The sequence below is a fragment of the Choristoneura fumiferana genome, chromosome 7 (genome assembly GCF_025370935.1).
Source record: "Choristoneura fumiferana chromosome 7, NRCan_CFum_1, whole genome shotgun sequence".
NCBI lineage: Eukaryota > Metazoa > Arthropoda > Insecta > Lepidoptera > Tortricidae > Choristoneura > Choristoneura fumiferana.
The window spans coordinates 1,312,298-1,330,632 of NC_133478.1; the positions used below are offsets into that span (position 1 = coordinate 1,312,298).

An 18,335-nucleotide genomic window follows, 5' to 3' on the forward strand; every position below is an offset into this window, starting at 1 on the left:
CCTATGCTCAGCAGTGAACGTCTTTCGGCTGATGATGATGAGTCAAAACGGCGAAGACGGCACCCTTGTCCGTCTGTCGGTCCGCAAGCTTAGCTCAGATACTCTTACGCACTCAATACACAGATTTAAGCAATTCATTTAATATAATGAACAAATCTTTGACCTTCAGTATGGCCTCTCATTCATCCATATATTCGAGCCCGAAGACAAGCCTGATATGGAGCCGAGAGCGGAATCACTGCCCGTGGCAGCGGCAGTGCCGGCTCGGATGCTAGCGTTGGACAACTTCTCGTCTGATGAAGACGATTTCAAGCCTGGGGAGATGTTTGCCAAGCATAGGACCAGTGGGCAGGGAACTAGTGGCGATACTGGTGAGGATTTTGTAAAACTATAGTCTATTTGCCGAGGGTTGATCAAGGGTTCTTTACTCGTCGGGATTATATGCAACACAAAAAGCTTGAAATATGCAAGTATGCATAATAAAATAAATTACGGATATATGCATGAAAACTCCACTCACGATTCTGCGCCATCGTTGGACCTAAACTACGTTCTCTTCGGGTCTTTATTGACTTTTTATGTTTCAGGAGCTCAAATACGTCAGGCGACATCGCAAGCTCTAAAAAACATCTCTGACTCATCCACCAAACTGGTCAAAACACCTATAGCGAAAGCCAGCACTAACCGTCCCAGCCAATCAAACGACTTCAATGCAAACAGACAGCGGAACACTCTCATGTACACAGATGATGACGAACTACCTAATAACAAAATAGACAAAGTTGTACAAAGACATAAAGACGACAAAGAACAAGAAAGTAAAAAGAAAGAACAGAAACAAGAAAAGAAGAAAGAAACGCCTAAAAGAGACAAAATGGATAATTCCAGTAGAACTTTTAAAGATTTCATTGACGATAAAGACAAAAGATACGATTTAAATGACGCCAAAAAAGATAAAGACTTAATGCCTCTGAAGAAGGTAGATGACAACAATCAGCACAATAATAGAGACGACGAAAGACCTGGTACCAGTCACGATAGGGAGAAAGGAAACAAAAGAAATGATAATATTCAAGACAAAGAAAGTAGAAAGGGAGATGATGATCGGAGTAAAGACAAAGATAGCAGGAAAAGACCACATGGTGATGCAAAACAAAAAGACAAAGGTAAATTCGTTACTCGTTTGGTTTTGGAACGATCGTGCCTGACGTAGGTTTTAGAATAAATTCTTAACTGAGCTTGAACCGTAGTAGTGATGATACTGATGATAGTTCGGTTGCTTGCTTTATGTAGACCATTCTATTTAGAGTAGAAATATGGCTTTCAGTAGAGGGGATTTTCCAATTGTTCAATTTACTATTTTGACTCTGACTGGTGACTAAAGGGTACGCATCATAATTTCGATGTTCAAAAGACCGATGCCTGATACAATTAAATGTTATGTTTCCCCGTCAGAGCTGCGCGCGGGCCCCGTGAGCTCGTCGCCGCACACGCTGCTGTCGGGCGTGGTGTTCGCGCTGAGCGGGTACGAGAACCCTCGGCGCGCGCGCCTGCGCGACGCCGCGCTCGCTATGGGCGCCCGCTTCGAGCGCGACTGGGGGCCCGCCTGCACGCATCTCGTGTAACTATACTTTAATAATACATCCTACTTACTACTACAAACAAACCATTATACAGACTTACAAACAAACTTTAGTATACGCGCTACGAAATGCCGACGTGGCTCCTATGGCACGATTTTCAGCTGTCGTGTGTTGCAGACTCTGGAATTCAAAAAGTTAGCAATAAAATTGTTGAATATTTCGCAAACAAAGCACTGTATCTAAAAATAGTCCTCACAACCACCTTTGTATTACAAAGGAGCTCAATGTGACATCCCAAACCATCTGCTAAAATATTCTGAATACACCTTGTATTTCCACAGTTGCGCATTCCCTAACACTCCGAAACTGAAGACAGTGCGCGCATCGGCTCGCAACGACGCTTGCATCGCCGTCCTCGGGGAGTGGATCGAGCAGTGCAGCCAGAAGCGGCGGCTGCTCCCGTGGCAGTGGTTCGCCACGGAACCCAAGAAGAAAGTCGCACCGCCAGAGAACTATGATGATGATAAAACTGCTTCGGGTGAGAAATTTGGCGCTTTTGCGATTTTTAATCCAAGCTCCCAGATACCGCCAAAACGAGGCCAGGTGTGTGCGAGAATTTTAGCTTTTATATCGAAATGCATAATTTTGATGATTGCTTAGTGATTGTGAACTAAAAGTAAATGTCACAAGACGTTTCGCTGCTTGTGAATAAAATAAAAAACAGCATTTGCATAAAAATACGCACTAAAATGGTCAAATATAAAAATACACTTTTTTATCAACCTTATTGTTTGTTTTCAAGACTTAATAGGGCATATTAGCCAAAGCTCTGCGCAGGAGGCGACACTAGCGCAAACCTCTATGACAACGCCAATTCTCTTTATATATATTGTCGCCATGACAGATCATGACCAAAGTGTTTTATTACTTTTACCTATAGAAATCATGATATATTTATTAGTAACAAAATAACATGATATTTTACATCGATAGTAGCGATAGAGCTATATTTCCAAAAATGTAATTGAAATAATACGATATTATAATAGTTTTCGGTTTTGTGCTAGTGCTGCACTCTGATGGGAGAAAATTTCAGTAATATTCCCTTTTGAACAGACCAATGAGATCGACATTGGCATTGATACTTTTTACTAGTTAATCGTACATGTATTATTATCGTCCTGTATTTTCAGAGTGTGACACAGACGACGAGATCGAGAAAGTTCTCCGAAAACAGAAGAAACAACGCACCGACAAGTCACCCCCTCCAACCAACAGAGATAGATCACCCAGACCACAGACTAGCAAAGACAGATCACCAAAACCTCACACTAGCAAAGATAGATCACCAAAACCTCATACCAGCAAAGATAGATCACCAAAACCACATACCAGCAGAGAAAAATCACCAAAACCTCATGCTAGCAGAGAAAGGTCACCAAACCCAGCAGAGAAAAATCACCAAAACCTCATACCAGCAGAGAAAAATCACCAAAACCTCATACCAGCAGAGAAAAGACACCAAGTTCTAAAAATAACTCGCTTGATTTTTCCACTGCCTCCACAGATTCTGACGTAGCTTTTGTAAAAGATGAAAGAATACAAGCCAACATAACTCTAGACTCCGATGATGAAACAGATGAAGAAAAACCAAGTGTGAAAGAGAAATTGGATAAGAAAAGCTTGCTGCCGGATTTCTTTGAAGGATACACGTTTGTAATCGACGAGGTAGTGGAAGAAGCGGGGTTTGACAAGAAACTGCTGAGCAGATATGTGAAGGCTTACGGAGGGGTGGTCGTGGATGTAAGTACACTTAAACTAGTTTTGCTAATGTGTTCGGAATTCGAAACAAAAGATTTGAATCTTCAGGAAAACGAAGAAAATCGTCGAGTCCCGAGTGACATTAACATACTGGTTTCCTAACTCGCCTCGTTATTCTTCTGAAATTTTTTATTCCGAATTTTTCTTGTGGTTTGTGGTTCTAGTTAAGGTCTAGACTGCTTTTTTTAATTCGAGACACCGAGAAAAATATATTTCAAGACACAAAAATAAGTGCTTTTTCTATATTATCATTTTATTATCTAAAAAACCGGCCAAGAGCGTGTCGGACACGCCCTAAATACTTCCGTAGCAAAAATAGTTTCAAAAAAATTAAGTAATATTTTTCTAGAATTTACTGTGTACGAATCTTCCAAGTTTAGGTAAATACCTTAGGCTGCTATTTACTCTTAAACTAATAATCTAAGATCTTACGTTATAACTGTAAATTTGATATTGTTAACTATACCTAGTGCATCAGAAGAGCGTGTTGACAAATAGTGTTTGGCACCATTAATTTACTAAAGTTTAATTAAGCTGGTCATCCGAACTCCGTCAGTAGAATCATAACTTGTGAGCAAAAATTTGATCAAAAATATCTGAACACACTATTGTTAAAGGCGTAGAAGCGTGTTCAGATATTTTTGATCAAATTTTTGCCCACAAGTTTATGAACCCGACTGCACAACGAGCGACAACAACCTACCGAACTAAGTAATACGTAATAAAACGCCATATTTGTTAATTTCCAGCCGTCTCTACTAGACTCTGACAGCGTGGTCAGTTTCGTTCTTTCCACGGAGTCCGGAGCGCAGTGCGGAGGCCAGAGGGTCAGGGCTGACTGGGTGTGGAGATGCCATGCAGATAAACGAATGTGCGAAGTGGCGGAATATACGCTGTAGTTTCCCAAGTATGTTTCAAAGGTACATAAAAATCAAAACGGATAATGCATGAATCAAATAATGAATTTTGTAATAATTTAATTTTCTCAGAAAGTGAAAACTACCGTGTTATAATGCATTTCCACCAGGGATATGCGAGGAAGGCGCTGTTTTTCATGAAGCAATAGAAACGCTTCACTTACTCGTAACTTCCATTATTCATTTTCAAACTTTATTTACTTTGACACGTTTCCATTTTTCCTACAGCAGTATTATAGTTCGGCCACTTAAGCTCCAGCGGTGGAGCGGCGAGCGTTTTCTTTGATCAATGTAGATACATAATAACTAATAATATATAATTATTACGCTACAGAAGATTTCTTTTGCAAGTTGTAATTAACAGCTAGAAGCAAGATGATGGCGAAAACGCGAAGTATCTGATTTATGTTATTGTTGACATCAAAATAAAATAAGGGCCACTTCAGTTTTATTGGTAAAATGAGAAATAGTAGATTGTACAACAAGTGCATAAAACATGTTATTTCACCCGAGGCGCCATCTACCCAAGCCGCAGGCGAGGGTTGATAGTTAAGTCGAAGGTATTTTAGACGAGGAATATTAGAAATAACCATATTTATGTTTCCATTTTACCAATAAAGTCAAGCTATTATTAGGCACACTCCGAAATTACGCGATCGAATTTGGGCATGATTACACTTGCGATGCTGTTTCAATTTCTAGCAACCAATTTCCACATTGTACTTCACGTTTTGGCGTACAGCCGAATTTCGGTTGATTATTTCCCCGCACTTAGGGTGTGTCATATCAGTGATATGATATCACCCGAAGATGTCGGAACGTAAAATCAGCAAACTTTCGGTCGCGTATCTTCGGCATAGGTACAGACTCTATGTGACTAAAATTAAATACCAAAATATTTTTATAACCAATTTTAATTACGAATAAAATGATTGTTGGTTAACCGTTATTTGAATTATAATCGTTTCGCTACCAGCGCAAGAATAATACGAAGTGTTTGAGACGTTACTGAGAGGTGAGGAGAGTTAGTTTCTCGTTCAATTGCAGTTGGGTCTTGATAAGTTGGGCGAGCGTCACCACCTGGAAATAGATACAATAAGTTAAAACACACATACAAAGCTCACGCCTCTATTCCCAAATGGGGCAGGCAGAGCACACAAACAAAAAGGTTGCTAGCCAGCCTATGGTATACCTTAACCTATATCCTCAGTCGCCTCTTACGACATCCACGGAAGGAATGGAGAGGTGTAATCCTAACCCGACACCACACTTAAAACTTATAATATATAACAGTAACATATACCTATTTTTTTATTTATATTTAAGCTTTGTAGCCTCCTACCATAAGATTGATTTTTGATCGAAATGTAACTAAAAACAGCTAGAAGCAATTCTACCAGTGCGAGTGACATGTCTGTGATCAGAACGCGACAAAATTCGTACTCCTATGTCAGTGACACTCATTTTGGCTTGCATAATAACGTAAGGGCTCAGCGGAACGTTGCCGGAACCGAATGTGTTAAGAAATCTTAAAAGACACTCTTTCATGACAACCAGCCCCTGTACCACAGAAATTACAAGTGCTACAATTCTACAAAATTGTTACGTTTTACTAAGAGAAACTTAACAATTTTGTAGCATTGTAGCACTTGTAACTTTTGTGGTACAGGGGGCTGATAGCCAACTGGTTAGAGAATTTGACTATGAAGCTTGAGGTGCTGGGTTCTATCCCCGGTGGGCAGATATTTGTGTGAATGATATGTATGTTTGTTCTCGGGTTTTGGATGTTTAATATGTATTTAACCTTTTCGCCGCCACGTCAAATACAAAAGACATCACCCATACGCCAGGCTTCTATATTGTAATGTCTAAAATTGATATATATAGAGTTGGCGTCGAAAAGGTTAATTATGTATGTAAGTATGTTTATCCATAATTCCATAGTACAAGATTTGCTTTGTTTGGGGCCTATGGCGTGCATTGAGTAGGAGGCAGCCGGGCAGGCTGCACTAGTGCTGGTGGCGCGCTGCTACGGCGCTAAGCAAAATGGCATTGGGAATGGATGAATGTCGCGTATGAATTCGCCGCTAGAGGCGCTAGTGTAGCGTGAGGTGTCCGATATGTCAAAATTCACTGTTTTTGGGTGAGCTACGCGGGTTTGTTAATATTAATAACTAGCTGTTGCCCGCGCTTCGCCCCCGTTGTATTTTTTCCGTATTTTCTTCCATAAAAACCTTCTCGTGATAGTAACGAACACAAGAAAAGAATTAGCGAAATCGGACCAGTCGTTCCCGAGTTTTGCGCTTAGCAAACATTTTATGATTCATTTTTATTTATATAGATAGATTTTGTGAATATTTTGCAATACCTGAAATTGATTATGGCAAATATGCGTTACGGAGCAATGAATGTCGGTATTTTGAGACAGTTTTGTCTTTCAAACACCTCTGTTATCCCTTTTTTCCGAACAAAACGGGACTTTACGGGACTAAGCAACACTGTGGCATGCTCGATATTTTTATGGTACGGTTATAAGATATTAAGTATGATTTAAATGTAAATTTTGTTTTCACACCCGTGTAATAACAAACTAACCACTATACTTCAGGCAGGACCTCTGTCTACAGTTGCGCCAACTGGTGAGCGCGAAAACGGTAGCCCTTATTGATGTCAATCAATTGTCCCGTATTTATTTGGTGGAGCGGACTCACCATGAGCAGGTCCTTGACGCTGTTGGCGAAGGCGTCCGCGAAGTTGTCAGCGGCGAGGCCGGGCACGGCCTGCGCCAGCTGCAGCAGCTGCCGCCCGTCGCGTTGTCTCCGGCCGCGCGCCCCGCCAGCACGTCCTCCACGTACGCTAACACCTGACCACAAAACACACTACAGTTTAGTCTTTACCATAACAAGACCCGGGACCCATTTCAAAAACGTACAAGGACAATTTATAAGCGGTAGTCTCTTTTCAATGCATACTGTTAAACAAGGATACAACTTTTAAATTGTAACATGTAGGTTCGCGAAATAGGGCACAGCTAACCCCTCTACTACTACTAGTTCACCCCTTGTATGTGGTATCTAAATTACTAGATTGGTTTCGTACAAATTCGTAGCTATTCATGAATATCCAGTGTTAGCAGAACTCCTCTTCTAAGCAAAATGTATGTAGTGTGGGGTCATTTTAAATGGTTTACGAACATGAAAAACTACGATTTTCACATATTTCTCATTGATTGTGCAAGAGCTACCTTCATACAAAGTATCTGGGACAACCAGAACTATCAGATATTGTTTTTTCTGGGACAACCAGAAGTACCCTAAAAATAATCATTTTAATTCAACTGCCAAAATAAATAGTTCACACGAGCTTACTGAATTAGGCCTAGTAAGACAATACCTGATCAAGTAGTGAGGAGAGCTTTGTGGCAGCTTCAGCCACCAGGGCTAGGTCGGGCGCGGGCTGCACCTGCCGCGAGCGCCCCGCCGGCCCCATGGTCTTCTGGCACAGCTGGAGCCCTACGATCTGACAACACAACAAATTTCAAGGTTATATGGAATATTATTATTGTAGCCTCTTTATTTCCATTTTGAATTACAGAACATATCATATATGCATATCAGAACATATCATATAACCTAACCTAAACCTACCCAGCTATTCAGTTGTCTTAGTATGCAAAATCTGTTTTGAAAGCCATTTACTTACACTTACTAAAGGCACAGGAAGCGTGCACTACTACAGACTGAAGAAGTACAGTGTCCTCGCTCTACCAAGCAGGTTCAACGGCAGCACTTGTAGGGATCCTTAGAGTATTTCTCAGTTGATGACAGAGACAAGAAAAGACAGAGGAGTGGCTTATTGTGTTGGGTTCACAGCTCGCCACATTGCAGAAAGAAGAAAAAAAATTACTCATAGTCATTGCATATGTTGCGGACCGTAGAAATATCGGCTACGGGACGCACTTTGACGATCACTGATCTACATTATATTAGTACCCACCTCGGGCTCATAACTGGTCAGCGAGACATCGATAGGCGTGAACATGCAGCCCTGCTTCCCGCGGGGGACGCCCAGGGCCACGCACACGTATGCGCGGAGCCCCATGCGCGCACCCTGGAGCGACGTGTCCAGAGTAACGTGCACCGGCGAGCGGCACTCGCGCGAGTAGTACTCGTGGATGACTGACGAGTGATTGGTTACTTCGTTGCCCGTCGCCCACCATCCTGGAGTTATAGACAATTACATATTACTTTACCAAAAATATTGGCATATGTAGATATAAACTATCTAAAGGCCTTGATCGCGCCGAAAACCGCGGTTTTGCGGCTTGTCGGTAAAGCTCGCCGGTGTATCGATACAATACCGTGGTTTTATACACCGACGAGCCGGGCTCGTGGCTCGTCAAGTATGTTTAATTTTTTACTCGGCTCGCCATGTAAAACCACATGTCGATCACGGCCGGCAGTTTTGTCAGTTTTCGGCGAAGGAAAAGATCTTAAAAAAGTTACTGCAAGCTTGAGAACCAGGTCTGGAAGTGAAGATGTGTATCAGCCAAAGTTATGGTATTATAAGGAGCTTGAATTTCTCAATGATCAGACTCAAAGTAAGTACTTACCTACCTACATTGAACTATGGTATGGCATAGAGATCTTTATATCTATACGTAGTAATAATAATTCAATGCCTACCTACCGATTTTTATTTCATTAGGGAACTCAGTACTTATATGTGCAATTAAAACTTCATACTTTGAACACGACATATTGGCTCAACCGCGGTCACACAACTGTTTTGCTTGCTAGTCGATCAGTACCAATGAGTCGCAAGTAAAACCGTCGCTGTGAAACCGCGGTATACCGGCTCGTACGTCGATCACCCACTTAAGAACTAGCACCACATATAATATACTCAGCAGCACAAAATTTGACTGCATACAAAATTACCTATGCATTTGAGGGCCACATTTTTTTGCCGCTCATTATAGTTTTTTAAGAAACTGACACTATTGACTCCTAGACAACAGGGCCGAATAACAAACAATGAGTGCAAATAAAGCTTACCAACGATGTTTTCTGTGGCATTCACTCGCCTGTTCAGCTCATACACATCCATGGCGTAGTTGAGTTCGGCTTCTACCTGGTCGGCATGCTCCTTGTGGGGCACGCAGAAGCAATTTGTGACCTCCACCACACCTTTGTCACAGGTTCCTGAAAGACACCACCAAACATAACCTCAAATTAACACCATAAAAGTCGTTAAAACTAGCAAAATCCACTTCATAAATACATTAACACTGCACTGTAATCACGTAAAAGGCTTCAACGCTTTAAATATCACCAATATACAACTTAAAAGTACAAAAACACGATAATTTCAACACATGACGTCGGCATAACAAATGCTCGAAATTTTTACTTTAGTGAGTAGTGAGTGACGGAAACAATATTTACCCAACAAGGTACCGATAACCCGATGTGAATCCGCATTTCGACGCTCGTAAGCATCCACAATTTGAAATAATACTACAGGATGAACCTTGACAGAGAGATTGAGCGCCATTTTGGCTGCCTTTAAAAATTACAAGGGCGTTTTTCACCACCAACCAACTACACAGCCCAGCACAACACACACACACGCGTTCAGAAATCGACGTTTGACTGTTCTTTGACACAACGTTCTTTTACATCACTACTAATACTATGTAAGACATCACTATTACAACTTTTTATTCCAAAATTCGAGCAAAATTCCCACGGAATCTAGAGATCGGGAATAGGATCGGAGTTTTTTTGCGATATCCCGGAATTTTAATCCAAAAATGCTAGCTAGCTAATGGTTCAATGCGTGCGGTGCGATGCCTCTGCTAAATTAAAAGCTAGTTGTTTACAATTAAAACATATTCAGATATTTTAAAAAAAGAAGCCCTAACTCAGAATCGATACACGAGAGAAAGAGTGGCAAATTGAGGCCAATCACTCCGTTCGCGCAGAATTCGTTTAATGCTATCCCGCGGGAACTATGCAATTTTCTGGGATAAAAACTGTCCTGTCCTGTCCTTCCCTAGGACAAACTGTTTATTGTATACTGAATTCCATCTAAATCGGTTCAGCAGTTTAGTTGTGATAATGATAACAACAACAAACAAACAGACTTACAAACTTGCATTTACATTACTTAGTGGGATTTGTAAGAGACAGGTTTGCAGTTTGTAGAGAGAATCTTCCATACCTATTAAAACTAAGATTTAGAAGTTCACATTTGCCTTTAGTGAGAGCCTCACCATACATTGACCGCAACAAGAAGTGTCAACTCTAAAATGAGTGAGCTTACTTATTTGAAATCACAAGAGAAAAGCAAGTACCTTAATACATAAAGAGATGGCACTACTTTCGCAGTACCACACCATATATAATGTTACAATGTATACTTTTTCACTGCAAAGGCATATCTAAACATAAATCTTTCAGTAAAACTACTAACCACTAAGATCAAAACTTTATTAGCAAGTTATTCAAAATTCAACTGATATCTTGCTTATTTATCACAATATTAGATAATATCATTTTTATACATTTGTTGTTTGTTTCTCTATGCATAGCAAGTCATTATCTAATAACAAGTTATTTTTGTCATCAGTTGCTAAAGCTGATACAATAAAGATGCATGAATAAACTCTACTTGTAAACAAAAAATTGGTTTAATTTCCAATTTAAGAACCTAATTAACACATCTCACAGCAACTGCTAAGCTTACTTTGGGACTAGGTCAATTGGTGTGAATTGTCCCGTGATATTTTTTTTTTACTGCTAAGCCAAAGTTGCATATTTGTTCAAAACAAAAATCTAACATTATATTTACTATTTACAAACAAATTAACCCTATTGCAGTGAAGTCTTAATTGCAATCACTTGTCTGTTGGTGTTGGGTTGGTATGTATGCGGATTCCATGCATCTCAGATATCTCCTGTTTCAAGGAATCTGTCACAAGGCGATGCTGCTTCACTCGAGGTAGCCCAATGAACTCTTTGGCTTCTATACTGACCTGTAGATTAAATTATTAAAATGTACAAATTCGTATTGAGCCTAAAAATTTCAAAGTAAAAAAAATACAAGTCCAGTCCAGCTCATCTCAGAACCTCAAACATGGCCCCACATCCGCCAGAAATATCCTCCACGCTGATATACGTAGTCCCCGGCAGAGATTTCTTCAAAGCTTCAGTCAGTTGTTCTTCTTTTGAGACGCAGTTTCGTTCGAAGTTACTACCCGGCACGCCGGCTCCGTTTCCAGCAACGGTTCGCGACTAATAAATATGAATTAGATAGATGTAGAACTCAAAAATAATGGCGCATAATGTGAAGAATTTGAGTTGCTATGCTGGACACTCACCAGTCTATTCCTAACTGGCCCCAAGGCTCTCAAAAATTGACGAAACATTTCGTGACTATTATGGTAACCAGAATATATTTTATCCTCGTGCTTCTGCTATTTTACTATTTTTTATTACAGAGACATTTACACAAGTGTTTTCTGTTTTATTGTACGTAATTTCGAAACAAATAAAATTTTACATAACCTCTGAATTTTATGTCAAGAAAGATGAACGTTTACGTTTCGTTCTTTCAAAACAAAACGAAACATTACCGATATTCCACCGTAGATCTTTTTCGACGTCGACTGATTCTGCGTGGAATAGAACGTGCTGTACGTTTCAATCCACGCATAAATAAAGCACACCGACTGATGTGTAATGACACGAGATTTCGCTGTTTTATTTTCAGATGTAATTTACTTGAAAAATACATGGAACTGTAGAAATGTTCTCCACTGTAATGAGTAAACATTGGTTTTAATATTCCAAGTTTTTGTCTTTTAGAAAAAAGGGCTAATTATTAATGATAATAAATTTGTTTGTACCCGCCGTTTGTTACTCTTAAAATAACTACACTTTACATAGAAATATAGTTAGATATGTGTGGCTCTTATTTTATTTATATAAAGAAATGTGTGGCTGTATGAGCAGAAACTCTTTGTTTTTTTTAAAGCGAGTTATTTAAAAAATCAATCTCTTACTTTGACAAGTTTGACAGTTTACACATGTTTAGTTTGCGTGTTGCCATTTATATAGATTTAGCTGTATCGACACAGATTTTAAGCTGTCGATACACATAACAGGTTTTAACAATTCGGACATTCATATTATGTATATTTAATAAAACCAAACAGCGTAATAAATTAAGCACCGAGCTGTTGCTAACAAAGCAATCACTTCATGAAGAACCAAGTTAGAAATTGTAGGTACAGCAAAAAAAATGATTTGTAAAATGAATACCTAACAATGTACAAATAAAACAAATTGCTTTTTCTGACCTAATCTTAAGTTTTTCTCACAGATCTAAGATATCAGTACGGTTTTTCAATAAACTATTACTGTACACGCTCGTACTCTTCTTAAGGCGGCCTCGTAGTGTTTGGGTGTAAATCAAACCACTAGAAAGGTTGCTTTCCAAAGTACAATTTATTAAACAACAGGCGAGCCACTTATAGTTTGCAGGTTAGCATAACGCTTGCGCGATTTAACTGACGCACAGCGCCATCTATCGGATCACCGTACAACAAGTTGTTGAGAATTATCTCATTAGATTTATGTTTGGGTTAGTTGTCTTATAACTACTCAAATATTGATAATTAGTATTTTTTTTATTTTATTGCGACGTAAACATGCCGCCCGCCAAGAACGACAGTTTTTCCTTGGAAGTATACAATGTGTTGAATGAATGAAATTAGCACAAATTTAGAGAGGTAAGCTACAAGTTTGCACAATTCCAATCGTTCAAGCTTTAGCTTAAATATTAAAACTTAACCTACGTACTTATACATAACAAGCAAAATGAAAGGTTGTGGTTGCAGATGTTAATCCGCAACCGGTAAAACAATTATTTTTGACACGGGTCTTTTAATTAAGGAGTTTTTGCAACGTAGTGTTACCACCCGCGTTACTCCGTCCAAGCCAGGATGTTTTTCTACGATTTTACCTAAAAGCCATCGAGCTGGTGGTAGATCCAACTCCTTGACCAGAACTACATCATTCACCTTTGGTTCTAGGGAAACCTGTGACCACTTGTGTCGTTGTAAGAATCGAGTAAGGTATTCCTGCGACCAACGCCGCCAAAAATCTTGTAACATTCGCTGGCAGAGTTGCCAACGTCTTAATGAGCTGACTGTCGTGTGTTCGTAGTTGTTGTCAGGCACTAGAATCAAGGGTTCGCCAACTAGGAAATGGCCTGGAGTTAGTGGCATAGGGTCACCCTGATCCTCAATATATGATATTGGTCTAGAATTAAGACAACTTTCAACCTGAGTCAGTACGGTTGTGATCTCTTCAAAGGTCAATGTTGAGTTTCCGATAACTCTCTTCAAGTGAAATTTACAGGGTTTTATCCCAGCCTCCCATAAACCCCGAAATTAGGGGCTTGAGGTGGAATAAAATGCCACTGAGTTCCATTAGTAGCTAACCAATTGCCTATCTCCGGGATGATCCCAGATTGTTCATTCTGAAACATCTGAGCCAGTTCTCGGGCTGCTCCAACGAAATTAGTGCCGTTATCACTATAAAGTTCGCTGCAATGGCCCCTTCGTGCCACAAAGCGTTTGAACGCTGCCAAGAAACCCTCTGAAGTTAAGTCACTGACTGCCTCCAGATGAATACCACGCGTGGCTAAGCAAATGAATAAGCATATTATGTATCCTTTGTAGGATCGATTGCCGCGTCCCTTTGAAACCCGTATTTGGATAGGCCCTGCATAATCCACGCCACTCCGTAGGAATGCTCTACTAACCGTCACTCTTGGGGACGGCAGTTGGCCCATCAACTGGGGTTTGTGCAAGGCTGCATGCCTAACACAGATGACGCATTTTTTAACGTGAAATTTTACTAAATTCTTAAGGCCAAAGATCCAATATTTTGCTCTAATAAAATTTATCATCAACTGCGGGCCTCCATGAAGAGTGCTATGATGAGCTTCGCTGACAATAAGGTTCGTGAGATGGCAGGATTTCGGCAATATTATTGGATGTTTTTGATTCCAGTCTATGTCTGCGAAATGCAGTCGTCCACCAACTCGGAGGAGCCCCTGCTTATCTAGCTCCGGGTTAAGGGAGGTAATAATACCTTTTTTTACTATGGGTTTCCCTTGCTCAATCCGTTCTATTTCGTCACTATATGCTGTGGCTTGAAATATCTTAATTACCATCACCAATGTATCTTCGATTTCTGTTTTCAGGAGGTAAGTATGCGACTGCCTTTTACCTTTTAGAAACCTTCTACAATAGGCTAAGACTCTCAACATTCTTTTCAGCGATGAAAATCTTGAACATGTTTCATTAGCGACTACGGATTCATCTTGATTTACAGCCAGGTGAGTTTTTACTATCCTTTCTTCTAAGTTTGTTGTTATTTCCTTTGGGTTAGTATAATTAATATTTCTTTCTTTCAGCCAAGATGGACCTCTTAGCCACAACTCGCAACTGACAAGTTCTGCGGCAGATAATCCACGCGATGCGTAGTCAGCGGGGTTATGTTCCGATTTAACGTGACTCCATTGTTTACGATCCGTTACTGTTAAGATTTCGGATACCCTGTTTCCTATAAACGTCTTCCATTTGCTTGGATGACAGCTTAGCCATGCCAGTACGACTTCAGAATCCGTCCATGCGTGAATGTTTGTTTTTGGAATTTTCAATACCTCGGAAACTTCCACTAGTAATTTAGCTAGAAGGACTGCACCATTTAATTCGAGACGGGGTATCGAAAGTTGTTTAATTGGAGCAACTCGCGTTTTTGCAGTTACTAGGCTGACATGAATATTCCCCATTGCGTCCATAATCCTCGCATATACTACCGCTCCAAATGCAGCAGTAGAAGCGTCACTGAAGCCGTGCAACTCAACAAGCTTCACGTCGGCTTTGAAATTCATCCACCGCTTCAATCTAAAGTTAGTAAGTTGAATCAAACTTTCTCTAAATTCTGTCCACTCTTCGAGTAACACAGGTGGAACTTCTTCATCCCAATCTATACCCGCAAGCCAAAGCTTTTGTATAAAGATCTTTGCCTTTATTACACTCGGAGCTATCCACCCTTGCGGGTCGTACAATTTGGATATGTCCGAGATAACCTTCCTTTTAGTTACAGGCGTCGAGATAGGTGGAAGCTGCACTGAGTAGAGGAATTCATCGGTTTCTCGACTTCAGGTAAGACCTAATATTTTATTTGTTGTTTCTAGTTTCACTAGAATTGCTTTCTCCACTTCTTTACCCGCTTGCTCCTGCCGTATTCTTTCTATCATGCTCTCACTATTACTGGTCCACTTCTGCAACTCAAATCCACCCTTAAGCAACAATGCGGTCATTTGTTTATATATTTCAATGGCTTCATCTTCATGTTCGCATCCTGACATTAAATCGTCCATGTAAAAATCTCTTTCCACTCTTTCAACCGCCAAGGGGTAGTTATGGCCTTCATCCTTCGCGACTTGCATCAAACTCTTCACCGCCAGATATGGAGCTGAAGATGTACCGAAGGTTACTCTGAGTAATTTATACTCTTTAAAATCATCACAAGGGTTTTCTCTCCATAAGATACGTTGATAATTTGCATCCTCTTCATCTACTTTGACCTGACGATACATTTTAATGATGTCTGCCGCAAAACAAATAAGATGCACCCGCCAACGCATGATTATATGACGAAGTTCCGACTGTAGGGATGGTCCTACCATTAGATCGTCATTCAGAGAGACGCCATTGGCACCCTTACACGAGGCGTCGAATACTATACGCACCTTCGTCGTCTCTTTATCCTCTCTTACAACAGCGTGATACGGTAAATATGAATAGTTTTGATTTCCTTTTCCAGGTGTATGTTTTATTTCTTGCATGTGATTTAGATCAACGTATTCTTTAAAAATCTTTTGATATTCTCTTTTCAAATGTTCATCTTTCCGCAATTTCTTTTCCAGGGAAAGGAATCTTCGAAGCGCAATTTCTCGGGAGTTACCATTCACGCAAGCTGGCTGTGGATCTCTAAACGGTAGTTTGACAATGTAGCGACCATCTTCGTCCCGTGCCGTGGTAGATTGGTAGATCTCTTCACATCTCTGTTCTTCTGCCGACAGTATTTTCTGCTTATAGCTTGGCTCGGCTTCCATTTCCCAAAACGATTTAAGTAACTGGTCTACTTGAGTGTGCATATTGACCACATTACAGGATACCTTTCCTCCAGGGTATACCTGGCCACTCAAAATCCATCCCAAGGCCGTATTTTGGGCTACTGGAGACCCTGAGGGACACTTTATTAGACCTTCATTAATGATTTTCCCATATATTTCCGCCCCTAATAAGATATCTATCTTATTCGGAGTATTGTATTCCGGATCCGCTAGATACAAATGTTCCAGTTCCGGCCATGAAGTAATGGATATCATCGTTGTTGGCACATACGACGTTAACCTTTCCAGCACATACGCTGTGATCTTAAACGCGCAGCCTGAACTCAGGCGTGAACCGATGTCTAACTCCACCATGGACCTCGACACAAGGCCCGATTCACCTCCCAGTCCCGAAATAACTCCTTTAGCTGACGTTCTTTTTAGTCCCAATAGCTGGACCGCTGATTCCGTAATGAAAGACGCTTGCGACCCCTGATCTATTAAGGCTCGCAAAAGCTGCTCACAACCATTTCGTGCTTTACCCCTGACTAATGCCGTAGCAAGGAGCACTTCATGCGCTTCTCCTCTGACGAAATGGTTTGCAATGCTTGAAGATTCAAATGATTCTTCGGCTGATTGTGGTACTTTGGGATTGGATACAACCTGATTATCAACCGAACCGCTATCGGTTGGTTGTGATACGCCCTTTGAATGCAATAGTGAATGATGTCTTCTGTGACAGATTTGACAAGAAGTGTTATTTCTGCAGTTTCTTACCGAATGATTATTCCCTAGACAATTAAAACAAAACCCGTGGCCTTGGACGAAGGTTCGCCTAGTGTCAACATCTACGCCCCTAAAATCTTTACAATGTACAAGCTTATGTTCTCCTTTACAAAACACACAGATAGTTGCTATTACATGTAACGTATTAATCGAGTTTGGTTTATATTGTACATTAGTGTTACTATTATAATAGTGATACCTTGATTTAGAGTGTGAAGCGACCTGATTGTCTAAAAATTCTAAAGATCTATACCTAGTCTCCAAAAATTCTTTAAACTGGTTAAGCGTGGGTAACGATTCCTTATCAGATGCCATATTTTCGCTCACTTTAGCTTCCCATTGCTTCCTGCTTTCTGGGTCCAGCTTTTGACTAACTATGTAAATTATGATGACATCCCAAGACTTGACATCTATGTCAAGACTACTGATAGCGTTTATTGTCTCTGAAGTGATATCAAGTAACTCTTTGATTGCATGGACGGCCTCCACCATAATTGCCTTCTGCCCGAAAAACCGTTTAAAAATGCAATTGACTAAGTATTGTTTGTTATTGTAGCGATTCCTTAATAGGTTCCAGCACTGCTCATAATTCTCGTGCGTGACTGCAGTGTGTCGCAAAAGCTGTTCAGCCTCACCTTTGAGATGCCCTTTGAGGTAATGTAACTTTTGCACATCATCGATATCATTATTATTGTGAATAAGTGACTGGAACAAATCTCTGAATGTCATCCACTCAGTATACAATCCAGAAAAGGTAGGAATGATAATCTTTGGGAGCTTTACTTGTGTGTGCTTAGGTGCTTGTGGCTGGACAGCAGCGTTAGACGTAGTCTCAGCTTTATTGGCTTCGTTCAACTTGATCAGTCCCTCTTTGAGCGCGCATTTGTAGTCTATATACAATTCCATTGCGGTATCATACTGATCTTCGGTAATGTATGGAGACTTTTCCATTGTCTCTGAATCGAAAGTTTTCATAATCAGTTGATGTCCCTTAAGAAATTGTTGCCATAATTGTTCCAAGCTTTCT

General features: G+C 40.3%; 3 protein-coding genes across 4 annotated transcripts; 1 reads left to right on the forward strand and 2 right to left on the reverse strand.

Annotated features, from left to right (window-relative positions):
- The first annotated feature begins 22 nt into the window (after nucleotides 1-22).
- On the forward strand, nucleotides 23-5,264 carry LOC141429473 (uncharacterized). 2 transcript variants are annotated; one of them, XM_074089783.1, is made up of 6 exons: nucleotides 23-371; nucleotides 588-1,166; nucleotides 1,456-1,621; nucleotides 1,925-2,186; nucleotides 2,777-3,386; nucleotides 4,154-5,264. In XM_074089783.1, the coding sequence occupies exons 1-5, from the start codon at nucleotides 218-220 to the stop codon at nucleotides 3,113-3,115; spliced, it is 1,500 nt and encodes a 499-aa protein (XP_073945884.1). In that variant the 5' UTR covers nucleotides 23-217; the 3' UTR covers nucleotides 3,116-3,386; nucleotides 4,154-5,264. The 2 variants fall into 2 exon arrangements, with proteins under 2 accessions (XP_073945884.1, XP_073945885.1); XM_074089784.1 differs by having other exon boundaries at nucleotides 25-371; nucleotides 1,925-2,121.
- LOC141429474 (eukaryotic translation initiation factor 3 subunit F-like) lies at nucleotides 5,218-9,925 on the reverse strand. The gene is given in 7 exon segments (XM_074089785.1): nucleotides 5,218-5,401; nucleotides 7,033-7,130; nucleotides 7,133-7,184; nucleotides 7,715-7,840; nucleotides 8,318-8,541; nucleotides 9,379-9,525; nucleotides 9,769-9,925. Coding segments are annotated over 7 exon segments (831 nt in total). The 5' UTR covers nucleotides 9,878-9,925; the 3' UTR covers nucleotides 5,218-5,326.
- Nucleotides 9,926-10,801: 876 nt separating this feature from the next.
- On the reverse strand, nucleotides 10,802-11,945 carry LOC141429477 (bolA-like protein 3). The gene is made up of 3 exons (XM_074089787.1): nucleotides 11,706-11,945; nucleotides 11,455-11,619; nucleotides 10,802-11,360 (listed from the first exon to the last, which is right to left on the reverse strand). Exons 1-3 carry the CDS (start codon nucleotides 11,751-11,753, stop codon nucleotides 11,223-11,225), a joined length of 351 nt encoding a protein of 116 aa, XP_073945888.1. The 5' UTR covers nucleotides 11,754-11,945; the 3' UTR covers nucleotides 10,802-11,222.
- Nucleotides 11,946-18,335: the final 6,390 nt, after the last annotated feature.